The sequence below is a fragment of the Archocentrus centrarchus genome, chromosome 5 (assembly GCF_007364275.1).
Source record: "Archocentrus centrarchus isolate MPI-CPG fArcCen1 chromosome 5, fArcCen1, whole genome shotgun sequence".
In the NCBI taxonomy this organism is placed as follows: domain Eukaryota; kingdom Metazoa; phylum Chordata; class Actinopteri; order Cichliformes; family Cichlidae; genus Archocentrus; species Archocentrus centrarchus.
In genome coordinates, this window is record NC_044350.1 from 28,926,211 (window position 1) to 28,938,374 (window position 12,164).

Consider the following 12,164-nt stretch of genomic DNA (forward strand, 5'->3'; position numbering starts at 1 on the left):
ATGCCATGCAGTCGACATAAAATGAGCCACCTTGGGTTCTTTGTTTTAATTATTTCATCCATTAATCAAGGAAACCTCCAATTGTATTGTCAAATTTGTCCATTTGCAATAAAATTTTCCAGCTTTTATGAAGCAAAACTGATAACCTTTTAGTGTCTAGATTTTCGGTCCCTACAAATCTGGAACTGTAGGAGGTCATAACAAATACACACAGCAAACAACGGTTATAAAAATGCTGAGAATATGCTCCCAACCGCAGGCACATTAATTCAAAATTAGGGGTTTTGTGAAGCTGCTGTTTTTGAGTCAAATTAACGGTTTTGTATATAAATTAACGACAATCCCATTTAAAGAAGGTCCACAGATGCACACAAATGTCCAAAGACAGAACTGTATAGCAAATTATTTATGACTGCAAAATGTGTAACAAACAGTTTTGATAAATACAAGCATTTGACAAAGCATTATCTAAAAAAGTCAACTTTCCATCACACCCACAAAACACAAGTAGATATGAACATTTTTTCCCCCCCATAGAAAAAAAAAAAAAAGGACAAAAAAAATTTCCAGGCCAATGTTACATTATACAATTGCATATTTCAAAATATCAAACACCTTTAAACTTCTGTTTTCAAATTAAAAAAATGATAACTTAATGACAGATTTACACGCTTATTCCTCACTTGAGCTGCATTGTACATATAATTTGTTTTTTTTGGCACCGCTTCATAAATGCCACTGAAGATGTCACAATTTTAGTTGAAGCGTTTCCTAACATTAAAGCAAATAAACGAGAAAATAAGTGCCAAAAGCGGGGCGCTGCGTGAAGACAGCAGCATACTCGAATTGTTCTTTTGATAACTTAGTGTACTCTTACAAATCTCACACAAGAAATCGATGTCATATTTTAGTAAATCCGTTTTTCTTTTTTTTTTGAAAAAGCAACTGGGGAAAAAAAAAAAATCATTTGTAAGCAGTTTAAGTCCAGAGGAGTGAAAGGAAAATCGATGTCACAAAAGAGGCTGCTTAAATGGTTTCTCCGCATTCGAGCTTTGTATTCGAGAGCTGTGAGAGTCTATTGTGAGAAAAGGCAAAAGGAGCATCAAGTGAATAAAAATGAGCAAATTAATGAATGCAATCTTCTGTTCCCAGCCACGTGTACAGCCACCTCGCTCATTCACACGCTAACAAAACTGTACAAAAGCATGTCTAATAATATAATAAATCCAGACTTCTCATGTTGTGTCCCAATGCCTCAGTTCAGCACCGGCCGTGCTGCAGTGTGACCCAGCCCAGGCACAACTGAACAGGTAAAGAACTCCGGCACCGTTTCTTCTCCATTTATCTGTAATTATCATGGAATCAGTGTCTTCATCTGGCATCTGCGTAACGACATCTGATAACTGCTGTTACATCTATATCTGTTATTAAGAGGACACTCGTTATCTTCATTCTCCTGCAGTGTAATCACAGCTTAATAGATTACACATATATTAGATGATTATTTCTTAGTTCAAAGAAAGCTTGTGTTATAGGAGTGCCCCCCCCGCCGCCAAAAAGATGAAAGGGCATTTTGTATGTTTTAGACATGATGAGGCCACGTTAGGTGACCCTTTAACCTGTAGGGAAGATTTATTACCTTTTAGGAATCTAGGTTTATGGCAGAGAAACGGGCTATGAACAATGGATGTAGTCACTGCAACATCTACATCGACTTGTGAACTTTTATCGCTTCAACTTAAGCTGTATGTATGTCCACGGATATTTTTTTTTTTTTGGAGCCAAGGTGGCCGTTATTTATACAAGAGGGGAGATTGTTATCAGTTAATGTTAGCAAGCTTGGTTACCAAGCTGCATCTACAGTATAAATATCCGTTACCTACGGCTGAGTAAATAAAATACTAGAACCTCAACAAAACAGGTACACAGACTTCTTGGATAAGACGTACAACTACAGTACTTCAGTACCATATTTGTCAGGAAACTGCATTAAAAATGCTCCCAAAGGCACCAACACCACATCTGGAGTTGAGAAGTCCAATATAGTGACTCAAATCAACTTAAAGAGCCATCAGATACAGTTAGACTGTATGAAGATGAAATGTATCCACAGAGACCAAAACCATTTTTTGCACAAGGCTGCAGCCATGTTTATTGATATTGTAAAGTTGGGCATTTTAACACTGGAGGCTAAAGCCTAGCTTATGGTCACCGCATTGGTTGTTACACCGAGCGTATTGTCATCCCAGCACTGTACCCATTTATACTGGCGCTTGATGCACATGAGCACTGCTATAGAAGTCCAAAAAGGATGCAAAGCTATTACAAAGTCATCTTTTTAAGCTGTTGCTGCATCTGCCTCTCTGTTAAAGATTTTGTACCTGTATGTCACTGAAATGGTGGTACATGATCGTACACTTGCATCTACAACCCAGTACATGTACAACAGCTCACACGACAAACCCAAACGACACCAATACGTACTTGTCAGCAGTTATGTCGTCACTCTTGGCATGGACCACTGTTTGCGAGGGTGACAATGATGAGCATAAAGTGGGTAAAGGGGATTAATAGCTTTTAGAGCCAACGTCTGCAGAAAAACTGCACTTGTGCATTGGCTTTTTTCCCCACCCCCGGAGGCTGTTGCTTACCATTAACTTGTCTCTAGTTTTGACGTCTGAATAAATGCATAAAATATCTGTTGGCTCTGAGAATAGCTGATGCCTTTTCTGCTAACAGTTAACACCCACATCAACATGTCCTTTAATCCAGAAGGAATACAACTCACCAGGTACACTGCCAGGTAGAAATTGGCAGGTCCTCCTCTTCAATCACATATACTTTTAAAGCATATTTTCTTTTGACTTGGGAAAAAAAAAAAACATGTTTGGACTTTGGCACAGCTTTCATAGAGGCTCCTTTATAGTTTAGCAAGTTAAAAAAAAAAAATCTGCTCCTTTGAATCCATGTAAACACAGACGAACAGCTTCCTGTTCACATTATAGGCTCATTTGATCAAGGTGTCTGACATGTCGCTCTAATGCTACGAAGCAGAAGTATAAATGGTCACAAGGCGATTGAGCCGATGCCGGCGAGTATGGTCCATCTTGTGGGATCAAGTCAAGCTTGAGTGAGATTCTGGAGGACAGGAACCAGTCCAGTAATGGAGCAGGCCTGCTCACAGTGCAGTCAGTACTCTGTGCCATCAGTGCTATAATCTACATACACCCATACACACACACACACTTTGCTGCTAAGAGTCTTTGAGCATGTTGATGCGTGCAAAGATCTTAAGTGCAGGTCCCAGCTTAATGTTCATGGTGCTCATCAGGTGGTCCTCCTTTAACAGGAGCAAGGCCTGTCCATCGATTTCCTGAGAGCGAAACTCGTCTGCTATCTCCTGGCAACCTGTGTGAACCGCAGAGGCACAAGCTACAGTTAATAACAATTAAACAGGCGCCACAAACCGAACAAATCTGAATATACATTTAATGAATGTGCCTTCTGAGAAAACCCAGCTGACCTGGCAATGAACGAATGAACTCATAAACTTCCTCCACGTTCCACTTGGTGGGGTCGTTGGGCACGAAGCGTTGACAAAGCGGCGCTGCATCTCTCCCAGTGCAGCTCTCCTGGTCCGAGGCCCTGCTTGGCTGCCGGCGGACGGGGACCTGTGCTGGAGCCGGAGGAGGAGCCAAAGGCCCAGAGCTGGCTGCTGACAGGGGAGACTGCGGCTCCTCGTAGCTCGACATGTCTGAACATGGGCTGGACTCCTCCTGACTGGGCTGGGAGGGATGCGGTGAGGATAAAGAACCACCCTGAGTCTGCTGTGGTGACGAGGCCAGCTTCTGCACAGCAATACAATCAGGAGTGACGTCGAGTACTGGAATTTAAGAAACTGAGGAAAACACTCCAGGGACAATATAACAGTCAGAGCAAAGATTAACAGGGTAATAAGTAAGATTCATAGCGTACAATAGATTTAAATGGCAATAATACACCTGCAGGGACACAACGGGATTATTGGATCAATACCATTGCCTCAAAGATCGCTTTGTCAGGTGCTGAACCCTCTGAATTACAAAGCTTGAGCATATTGGTGTAAACATGACACAAAAGCACCCCCCACTGGAGGTTCAAGGCTGAATCATCATAACATTATGTAAGCTGGCCATAAAATATTAATTTTCTTGAGCCCCCCAACAAACAAACAAACAAAACTGTGATGTTACATGTTTGCTTTACATTTTCCACAGAATTTCAGCTGCAATTACCTAAACTACTTCCCTCAAAGATCAGTTACCGTATATTGTGCTAAGTACCAAAAGAAGGCTTTGATACGTGGAGAGAAAACACTGAATCCAATCGTTGTCTACATCTATATAACTTGTGCAGAAGGCAGAAAATCTCTACTAATGCTTTCCCCATTTCTGCTGGTCACCAATAAAGGTTGACGAAGATCATCGAGTACTTAATGACCCTTTAAAGACAGAGGGAGATAATCAGGCTGACACAAATTATGCTCAACTTCATTAAAAAGCATGAGCTGTGAAAAGTGCAGGGTTTAAAACGTGCAGCAGAAGCAGTATCTGATGAGAGGTAAAGTGTTGATGAGGAAGTTTTACAACAGTGAAGGTGTGTGTGTGTGTGCACGCGCATTTGTGTGTGTACCTGCTTTTTTGCTTCAATACTGGGGCGGCCCTGAGATCGTCGACGCCAGCGATTTGCTGGTTTGTTCCTCTCTGGACGGAAAAGTCCGATTCGCTTTGTGCAGCCCACGTTGTATCTGTTGACGAATTTTTTTTTATTTTTTATGGTTTATTTTTTTGTGACCATAATAGAAAAGCAGCGGTTTCCACACATGAAAAGAAACACAAAAGCCAAGGTCACTTGCCTCTTTGCACAAACCACCGAGCAGAACCTTTTAGAGCCCTTGAACGTGTAAGCAAAGTCAACCCAGCCGCAGTATTCACACGTCAGCTTGGGCTCATCTTTTTCTGAGGGAGAAGAAACGGCATAAACACGACACACATGAATGCAGAGGGGAAGACAGACATGCAATAATCAGTGTATTCAGCATGTTTAATATGCAGAAAATGAAGCTGCAGCTCATCTGAATGATTCATGAGTATTAAAGTGTCATTTCTACTTCTGATCCACAGATAAGAGATGGCTGAAGTTCAGTGTTCAGATGTTATTCACAACTTATTATTCTTATCTGCTTCCTGTGCACAAATACAAATAAAAGCACACCGTTTTTAACCCTCTCGAGACTTTTCTCTGGAAGTGCAGTTAGTCTGCTCTGCACTCATTTCCAGCAGTTGGTCAATGCTTGTAAAGCCACTGATGACAGTTCCTGCATGTGTTCCACATTAATGTGAAGGCACAAACAAGCATTTGCTGCAAAACCACAGCTGTCAACATTAGCAAAGTGTTGCCAAATATCTACTCCACACTGTTTGCAGCCAGTCATATTTTCAGCACTTTTCTACAAAAGGTCTTTTTAAAACTTGTAAATGGACAACTTGTTATTACATGTTAGACAAAAGGTATAAAAGGAGCATGTATCAGGAAACAGAAACTGACAGAACTAATTAATAATGAACTTCAAGCAACTGAGTAAAGAAACACTTCCAGAGGGGCTCCATTATTTAGCAGTATGGGTTTGACTGTGGGGGAGGAGGAGCAACATGCAGTTTATGTGGTTAAGTAAACTGTATTGACATGCCAGGGTCAGAGTGCCTTTCTGTCGGGTCTTTATGCAAAAACCTGGCAGGAAATATTAGGAGATATATGGGAGCAACACTGCCTAAACATAGGAAAGTTACACAAAGAAATACACACAACCTATTATACTGTTGTGTGTCTCACCTGGTTGGCTCATTTCCTCGGGCTCGGAGTCAGTGTTGGCTGCATTGCTGACCGGAGTTTTGTCCGGGTCCGACGACAGCTGATGATCCAGCTTCTTTGGGCTATCGATGAGAATGGGCAGGCGCTCCACCTGGTGTCAGGTAGAAAATATTTATAAATGGACTAAAATGAAAGGCTACACACAGCAGGAACAAGAAACAATGTTTTGTGATTTAAGGCATCATATCTGGACTGCTTTATTACAACAGCTGCATTCTGTCAGCTATCACCACAGCAACACAAAGACTGCCGCTACTCCTACTTATAACCTGGCAATCAGGGCAGCTGTTTCACTGCACAGCCCCACTGTGCCTCATTATAGTAGTACTGATGAGATCACATTAAGTCAGCTGAATGCTGTAACTGAAATTTTGGGCTTAAAAGGAAACATGTTGGTCGGCAGAAGATGCTGTTGTATTTTTGTTTTGTTTTTTTAATTTGACCCCTTTAGTGCTCAAAAAGGGGGAAAAAAAAAAAAAAAACTTCCTAAAAATGAATGTTTTAAAGCCATCCAGCTTTTCATTTTAGAACATTTAGCAAATCACAAAAACAGATAAACAATAACTAGTGGTTTGTAACTGATAAAGTATTCTCGAAATGTTCACTTCAATCTGGTCCCATTTTCAAGTATCGCATGTGGCACACGTAGCTTGCTGCAGTCCTCGTTAACTGTGGGCTTATTTTCATAAGTTCTCCTACAGGATGCAGTGTTGGCATACTAAGAAATAGGCATTCAGCACTTTATTGATTTTTATTTTTTTAAATAAACAGACCGAATATTTAAAGGTGCAAAATCATTTGAGTCAAATGAATAATAAAATAACTTATTACTATAAAAATTAAAAAAAACTTCATCTCAATGTGTCATGTATACATCTTCATAAACACAGACACTGCATTTTATTTCATTACACTTCTAAATTTTAATCAGTAGAAATGGATTTTGCTTATTGAGCTGTGTGTATGCAAATAGAGCATTTCCACAAAATGTCCAGTAGGAGGCAGAGGCCAAAGTCTAGAAATTAAATTACTACACTTGTTTTTCTTAAAGATTAATCCAACTGAGATGACATAAACATTATTATATAAACAGATGTAAAACTGTTTACGCGATATGAGATAATAATTAACTAATTTTAAGGGAGATGACTACAGAGACTAAGGAAGGATTTTAATGCCTTTGATTAGATGAACTGACTATGGTGCGCTGCTCATTACCTCCTTCCATCTGTATTCTCTGCCAGCCACAGGGTCTCATCTCCCTGTAATTAATGACTGAATCAAACAGAAGCTGTACGCTGTCACTGCTAGCAGTAACAGAGGGTATGTGTTTGCCTGCTGACAGTTCCCTGCAGGCATGTACACTGGAGACGGTGCTGGCTCTGGGTTGTTTATCATGTTTGTCTGCCAGTAATGCTGAGATCGAGCACTTACACACACTGGAAACGGCTCAGCTCCCTCCTGGATGACAAAGCCTTCGATGACATGTGTGAGGACCTGGGGCTTGACGATGGCCTGAGGCGGTTTGTTCTCTCCGTTCTGTGGCGTGCTGCCCGTCACGGTGGGCGCCTCACTCTCATTTCCTGAGGTCATGGCTGGAGGTGGGGTGCCCGCTGCCACGCTCGGCCTCTTCGCTGAGCCCCCTCCTGATGGAGAAATTAAAATGTCCATTTAATATAGAAGAGTATGTATTCAGTGAGAACTGTTTCAGTCTGAATGAGAAGAAAAAAAAAAAAGGGAGATGATGATTTTGATTATTTCAGTTATTTGTAAAAGCAGAAAAGACAAAGACACACACACACACACACACACACACACACACACACACACACTACATTTTAAATCAGACTGGTTGATGCTTCTATGACAAACTGAATATTTTTGGGTTATATATTGTTTGTTAAACAAAAAAAGCGTTTGTCCAACAATTTTCCACCAATGCCCATTAAATTATTAACTTTATTATGATGGTGCTCTGCTGCATGTGCTGCAAACAGCGCTGAGATCATTAGAAACGGTGGATTTGCAGCCACTATCTCGGACAAAGTATATGTTAACACCATTTCTAAATTACAGCAAGCATCTTGTTCTGCATCATGTTGTGTTTTAAAAAAGTTTCCACTGTAAAAACAAGCAATCTGGGATCTACGTACATTTTTAAAGGTTTGTTTTAGCCAATCACATGGCAGCAACTCAACGCATTTAGGCCTGCAGACATGGTCAAGACAAGCTGCTGAAGTTCAAACTGAGCATCAGAATGAAGATAAAAGGTAATTTAAATGACTCTGAATGTGGCATTTTTGTTGCTGTCAGACTGCTAAATTACTCAGACCAGCCCTTATCTACTAATCTATACAGAGACTGGTCCAATTAATAAATAAATATCCTGTGTGAGGCAGTTCTCTAGGCAAAAAGCCTTGTTGATGTCAGTGGTCAGAGGAGATGGCCAGACAGCTTCAAATTAACAGGATGGCAACAGTAATTCAAATAACCATTCATTACAATTATGTTATGCAGCAGACGATCTCAGTGAACCCTGAAGCAGCTGGGCCACAGCAGCAGAAGACCACACAGCGTGCCACTCTTGTCCGATAAGATCTAGAGCCATTTTTGTCAGGCTAATATTATCGGCCAAGGTTCGCCATTTAGTATCGGTACTGTCATTTATAACAGCCAATAAATTAAAATTTAAAAAGTAAAGAAGACACAGGAAAAGTGTCCTTCAACCGTACGATGAGTGTTGCATAGTTTATCCACTAGAGGGCACTCTGCAACTTCTTTGTTTTTGGAACTTCATGAACAACCAGCTGATCCAAGCATGAGTGAAAAAAAATAATACAAATATTAAATGTTACATGGAACAAAGACTTCCCTGTCTGAAAGGACACGCAAAAAAAATTAATTGGAATACGGAATTTTTTCAATCATCAAATATCCGTACTGGTCTCAAAAGTCCTATGTCAGTCAGGCTCCGCTTGAAGCAAATGGACTATGGCAGCAAAAGACCACACCGGGTGCCACTCGTGTCTGCTAAGAACAGGAAACTGAGGTGACAATCCGCAGAGACTCATCAAAATTGAACATCATAAGATTGGAAAAATGTTCTCTGGCTTGTTGAATCTCGATCTCCACTGTAACATTTGGGTGGTAGGATCAGAATTTGGCGTAAACATCATGAAAGCATGGATCCATTCTGCCCTGTACCGACAGTTCAAGCTGCTGCTGGTGGTGGTAGCCTAATGGTGTGGGGGATATTTCCTTGGCACACTTTGGGCCCCTCAGTACCAATGGAATACCACAGAATATTGTTGCTGACCATCTCCATCCCTTCATGACCACAGCGTGCCCGTCTTCTGATGGCTGCTTCCAGCAGGATAATGTGCCATGTCACAAAATTGAAATAATCTCAAACTGGTTTCTTAAACATGAGAATAGGTTCACTGTACTCAAATGCCCTCCACAGTCACCAAATCTCAACAGGGCACCTTGGGGAAGTGGTGGAACAGTAGAGTTGTATCATGGATGTGAAGCTGACAAATCTGCACACAGACTGTGGACCAAAATCTCTGAGGAATGTTTCCCCCACCTTGTTTAATCTATGTCAAGAAGGATTAAAGCCATTCTGAAGGCAAACCAGGTACTAGCAAGGTGTACCTAATAAAGTGACTATGTGATAATAACGCTGGAGTTTTAGACTTTGAGACAAGCATACCTCAGGGGTCTGCAGTAGGCTTTTTTTTTTTTTTTCTAAACGTTTTATAGATAAATAGATTTATAAATAAAGTGAGCGCTGCAGCCATAAATAAATGTAAATTCAACTGAAAACTTTTGAGGAAAATCTTCAGTCCTTTAACGGAATTACTTTGTTATTTTTTTGCAGCACAGTAGAGGTTTGTCGTCATATAACGACCCTGAGGTTACACCGGCTTATGACATTTTATTATAGCCTTCAATCATATAACTGTCAAATTACGGTCACTTTCATGCAAACTAGCGCCGTCAGATCCACCTGCCTGACGCTAATTTAAATAACGCTTCTCTGCTGGCAGTCTAACAAGATCTCAGATGACCTCCTGCGATAGAGTAGGTCAGTATTAAACAAGAGCCTTAAATCTGTGGTTTCCACCATCACAAAGACGCGTCGGTTACTGCGAAAATCCCCTCAAAAGCGAAAGTAAACACTGAGCCGCTGTGCTTTGTCATCTTAAAATCCATCTGCGTTGAATGAGAAAGAGTTTTCTTACCGCGCAACTTCCGCTCTGCTCAGTCAGACAGCATGTGCGGTTTGCTGTTTGTTTTTCTAACGCTGCGACACACGAAGCAACGCGCCGAACTGCCGCTGTGCGCGACTGCGCGCCGCTTTAAGCTGCAGCGCCGCTTCACGCCGGGTCCGCCTCCCCGTTTCCTCCCACGTTAGCTGCTCTGATCCTCCTCACTCCGCCTGCTGCTGCAGCAGCAGCAGCACATCAACACGGACCGGCACAGAGCCTCCAGCTTCAGCCTACTACAGGAAATATCTTCTGTTTGACGCAGACTTTAAAGAGTCTCTCCCTGAAAATACAAGCAGCCCTCAAATACACCTACCACCACAGGGATGTTTTCAGCAGAGCAGGATTTTAGAGTTACAGAGGCCATCCAGGTCCCCCAGTGTACACACTACCCCCCAAATCCCCCAGACCACACACAAAAAAATGTCTCCACATTACTTAGACTTTTTCTCTGGTCCATATTCAGTTTTATTAATTACTCCATATAAGCAAAGCATAGTCTTAAAGCCTTCCCAAGTAGGTGACGAGTTGTCCTTTATGTGGAACTGCACATTTCTACGTCCCACATACAGAGACAATGGCCCACATTTTATGTGAGCCATTTTCGAAAGATAGGCATTTTTCTAAAGTCTGGGTTTTACTGAATGGCTGTGAACTAAGCAGCAAAGACTGTCATCATGGGTTTTCTACAGACTAATATATCACAGTCTTTTGCTGCCCACACTACACCGAAGGTAGAAAGCTGCCTGTCAACACAAAGAAGGTGTTCAACTTATAAACTACCACAAACAAAATGAAATGCAGATACAAAAAGACTGGTAAACTTCCCATAAGTGGATGGAACTGATGGAAGGTGCTCTGATGGACCAACAGCAGAGTAGCCCACAGTCTGGCTGTACCACATATTTTGAACAGTGCCTCCATCGACAGCAAGCACACCCTGCGGGTAGACGAGCAGTCCGTGACTGCCCCACAGATTGCCTTCATGCTACTCCCGGTCAAGCATAAAACAGAAACAGACAACCATTCATGCTCACATTCACACCTACGGCCAATTTAGCTTCACCAGTTAATCTAACATGCCTGTCTTTGGACTGTGGAAAGAAGCTGGAGCATCCGAAGAGAACCCACAGTCACAGGGAGATCATCGAGGATACTGTAATGCATTTCGTCTTAGATTAGCAGAGTTAGCAGAACTGTAAAGGACTAAAAGTTAAAATAGCCATCATTCAGCTGATATCTGTCCTTTTATTAATGAATGAAGGCCAATTCATTTAGAGTTGCATATTATTGAAGTGAACAGCGAGTCAGTGACCTCGCACTGACAGAACTTTTCATGCAGGAAGTGGGAAATAACCTTTGAATTTGATATACACACGTATCCAGCATAAAACCACTTGCAACACTCCAGATAAAGGAGAGATGATGAAATATCACGAAAGTCCAGTTAGCGTTTTATCAAACACTAAAACACTGAGCGACGATTGAGCAACTGTTTAAAGTTATGAGTGCAAGAACGCTTTCATGTGTTCCCTGTGATAATTACGAGGTAAACAGTCCCTCAAATGAATGAGATACCTGTGTGCTTTTATCATAGCAGCGCTAATGTTTGTCTGAACGGAAAAATCCAGGAAAAAAAAGCAAAGAGCGTGAACCTTAATACCAGTGACAGTCTGGGCTGGTAAAAAGCGGATATTAATGAAACAATAACTAGCAAATATCAAACAGGTTACAAATGGGAGCACTGGTAATTTAAAGTTCACAGTGTGTGACTACTCCATTGAACGCTTGAGTGGTTTTAGCACAGAGCAGGAAGTCTGACCAAAAATAAATAAATGCAGTGCAGATAAAATATGTAGGTACTGATTAGCAGAGAGAGAGTAAACAAAAAGCAGCTTCTGTTGGGATGCTCCTGTCCTAAGTTTGGGCCCCAACTTTATTCAGACCCTCCAGCCAGTGGACTACAACAATCTTTCCTTGCTTTGA

The 12,164-nt window shown here is 41.4% G+C and overlaps 1 protein-coding gene across 2 annotated transcripts in view; it reads right to left on the minus strand.

Annotated features, from left to right (window-relative positions):
• Positions 1–2,125: 2,125 nt before the first annotated feature.
• The window catches only part of phc2b (polyhomeotic homolog 2b (Drosophila)), a 51,717-nt gene continuing 41,678 nt past the window's right edge, over positions 2,126–12,164 (minus strand). For both annotated transcript variants that reach the window (XM_030729162.1, XM_030729161.1), the window contains exons 10-15: positions 7,345–7,556; positions 5,872–6,001; positions 4,895–4,997; positions 4,672–4,786; positions 3,524–3,848; positions 2,126–3,408 (exon numbers count right to left, since the gene is read on the minus strand). In XM_030729162.1, coding sequence (XP_030585022.1) covers positions 3,254–3,408; positions 3,524–3,848; positions 4,672–4,786; positions 4,895–4,997; positions 5,872–6,001; positions 7,345–7,556 — 1,040 coding nt within the window. In that variant the 3' untranslated portion in view covers positions 2,126–3,253. The remainder of the gene's footprint in view (positions 3,409–3,523; positions 3,849–4,671; positions 4,787–4,894; positions 4,998–5,871; positions 6,002–7,344; positions 7,557–12,164) is intronic.